General features: G+C 40.8%; 1 protein-coding gene across 1 annotated transcript; it reads right to left on the reverse strand.

Moving 5' to 3' along the window:
• Positions 1–260: 260 nt before the first annotated feature.
• Positions 261–2,695, reverse strand: LOC137955118 (beta-glucosidase 44-like). The gene is made up of 11 exons (XM_068801989.1): positions 2,479–2,695; positions 2,315–2,373; positions 2,145–2,220; positions 1,980–2,051; positions 1,808–1,895; positions 1,447–1,699; positions 1,235–1,350; positions 935–1,152; positions 825–856; positions 647–749; positions 261–564 (listed from the first exon to the last, which is right to left on the reverse strand). The coding sequence occupies exons 1-11, from the start codon at positions 2,693–2,695 to the stop codon at positions 287–289; spliced, it is 1,512 nt and encodes a 503-aa protein (XP_068658090.1). The 3' UTR covers positions 261–286.
• Between the last annotated feature and the right edge of the window lie 399 nt (positions 2,696–3,094).

A 3,094-nucleotide genomic window follows, 5' to 3' on the forward strand; every position in this document is an offset into this window, starting at 1 on the left:
ACGGCGGGTCTACCAGAGCGACACATTAAAAAAAATTGGCAGAGTCGGAAAAAACGAGTGGCGACAGGTGAGTATGAGTTCTGCTGCCGTTTAATCTAAGGGAATGAGGGAGGATAGTTCTCAGAGATAATGAATAATAACCTACAAACTTGGTTTATTAATGCAGAAAAAACACAACAACAACAACAACAATTCTTCTAAACTTGATGACATATAAAAAGGGCATTTCATCTCCACAAACCCCATCTAAGACACTAAATTGAAGCAAACTCAAATATCTTAGTCCTTAATGATTTCTATGTAGAAGCTGGCGGAACCAGTGAGCAGACATCTTGGGGATCCTTTTCAAGCCATTCTCGTAATCAACATAATGGAGCCCGAACCTGGAGGTATAACCAGACTTCCATTCAAAGTTATCCATCAGTGACCAAGCGAAGTAACCGATCACATTTGCTCCCTCGTCGATTCCCTTCTTCAAATTCACCAAGTAGTCTTTAAAATAATTAACTCTGGTCCAGTCATGTAAGCTATCTTGCAAGGTGAGATTCGCCGCATCATCCATACCTGAATAAACCAAAAAACAATATTAAACCCTTGATATCGATCGTATCTTCATAACGACTAAAACCAGGTATTAAAACCTCACCGTTTTCAGATAAGAAGACTGTTGGGTTATTGAAATGCTCATTCACGTACTTGACTGTTTTATACATTCCCCATGGAACGATGTAGAGCCACACTGAATTTGCCTGCCAGATTTTATCAACAGGTCGATGAGATCTAAGCAAAGTAAATCAATCGGACATATAAATCATAAAACTTACTCTTGGACCAATTGGCACTCCATCTCGTTCATCTGTTCGATCATTTGAAAAGATTAAGTTTACATACCTAAATTTGTAGCAGATAAATCAGAGAGAAAAGCAATACTTACAAGCAAAACCAGCACCCCAATCAGCATTGCAATCTCTTACTGCCTGATATGCCGATCCAGAATCATAAATATAAGTTGAAGTATACTGATTGATACCGACAAAATTCATCGAGCCCTTAACTAATCTGATTTCTCCTTTTGTGAACCGTGGGAGCCTCTCTCCCACAATTAGTTCCATTGATCTGGGGTAGTGACCAAATCTGATTGGTTCCAGAAACCTACAACATTCGCTCATCATCAGAAGGTCAAAATAGGAGTAGTTATCTATTCAATAACAGTGGACGTCAACTTATATCTTACCAGCCGAGATGAAAATCTCTTGCCCTTTGAGCTGCTGCCATGTCTTCGATTCTCTCACTATAAGGTTCATACCACAAGAAATCTAACACGATTCCAATCTGGCCTTGTTGTGTTGCCTAAAAAGAACAATTCCCTCGAATTTGAATGCAATGTAATCGATGAAAGAGGAAAAAAGAATGAACCGCAGTCGTCCTTATAGATTTCCAGGCTACCTGATATTTTTGGCGATATCGGTTAACTGCAGCAGCGTGACACAGAATTAAGTGGTGGCCAACAATATAGGGCTCTGTCGTAGAGTTTCCAGCAGCGCAATCCCCAAAAGGCTTCGAACACCTTCCAGGAGCGAAGCTTCCATCGTCGTAACCTTGCATTGCGATCACTTTTGGCTCATTAAAAGTTATCCAATGCTTCACTCGATCCCCGAATGTCTTGAAGCAGAATTCTGCATATTCTGCGTATGCTCGGCTGTTCCACCGTGTAACATCACGATAGTAACGAAAAAAAAAACATTAATGGAGACGCAATTTCTAAAACTAGAGCTCATTAATTTCATTGAAGATCATAGCGACTTACACAACTCTTCGGCTTCGGAGACCACCAAACTTCTTTTCGAGAGCGTCAGGAAGATCATAGTGATAGAGGTTTGCAAAGGGAGTGACTCCTGATATTACAAAGAAACTTTCGTTACCGTAGAATATGTAGACATATAAGATTCATGCTCTTAAAGAACCGACAGCAAGTATACCTTTCTCGATTGTGTAATCGATCAGATTGTTGTAATAATCGACTCCTTGCTGATTGACTCGACCAATGCCCTCTGTTTATTCGGAGCATTAGCTTTTTTTTATATTAAATTGTAAAAAACCAAAAAAAACAAAGACTCGTGTTTCAGTATAAATGTATATCAAACCTGGAAAGATCCTCGACCATGAAATGGAGAACCTGTAGGCATCCATGTGCATATCCACCAAAAGGTTGATATCCTCCTGCAGTACCGCGTAGGCTAATCGTCAGACAAGAAACGCTTTTTTTTTCTTAAAAATAAGCACAGTAACTAGATCCAGTTTTACTATTCCGAACCTTGTATCGATGGTACGAATCATCAGCAACTTCTGCAGTGTGATTCTTTGCAATGCGATCTAAGGAGAACATAAAAAAAAAAAACAAGGTGATCGGTAGATCCAAAGCTCATTCACAAAAGATGGAAAATGGAATGCACAAAGAATTAAACAGTTCCAGAATACCTCGCTTCTCATGAATGAAAGCGTCCCAGATGCTGGGACCTCGGCCATACTCCGGGCCAGCCGCTCCTTCAACCTGGTAAGCCGAAGTGGCCGTCCCGAAGAGGAAACCATCGGGAAAACTGTCTCTGCTGAGGCCTCCAGTATCGTAGCGACTGCCGGCAATACCCAACTTCAGGAGAAAAGAAACGTGAATCAAGACGAAGAGAAGAGAAGCCATTGTCCCCATTTGTTCACAGAGGAGGAAGACTGAACAGAACCGATGAGAGAAATACATTACACCCTCCCATTTATATAGAGGAGATCAAAGGCATCCTCTCCTGATTGTCCTAGCCGATTAAGAAGTCTTCAGGCAGAGAGACTCACTTTTGGAAAAATTATTAATCCAATCTTATCTGATCCAGCGGAGTAATTTTAAAATCTTTTCTCAGTATGACAAGGGTTTGACGATTTGACCAAAACTTCAAACGGCGCCTAATGTGGGAATTTTTTTCCGAAGATACGGAATCTACGGAGCCAAGTCGAAGGCCTTTCCTTAGCTCCGACGCCAAAAGCGGCCGAGAAATTTAAGAAAATTATAGCCGAGTAAAATCCGACCTCTCAAGTTAAAAACTGGCAA

The sequence above is a fragment of the Aristolochia californica genome, unplaced genomic scaffold, assembly GCF_029961685.1.
Source record: "Aristolochia californica isolate CCGP_79_NKW_82.1479 unplaced genomic scaffold, dmAriCali1.0.hap1 SCAF_2, whole genome shotgun sequence".
Classification (NCBI taxonomy): domain Eukaryota; kingdom Viridiplantae; phylum Streptophyta; class Magnoliopsida; order Piperales; family Aristolochiaceae; genus Aristolochia; species Aristolochia californica.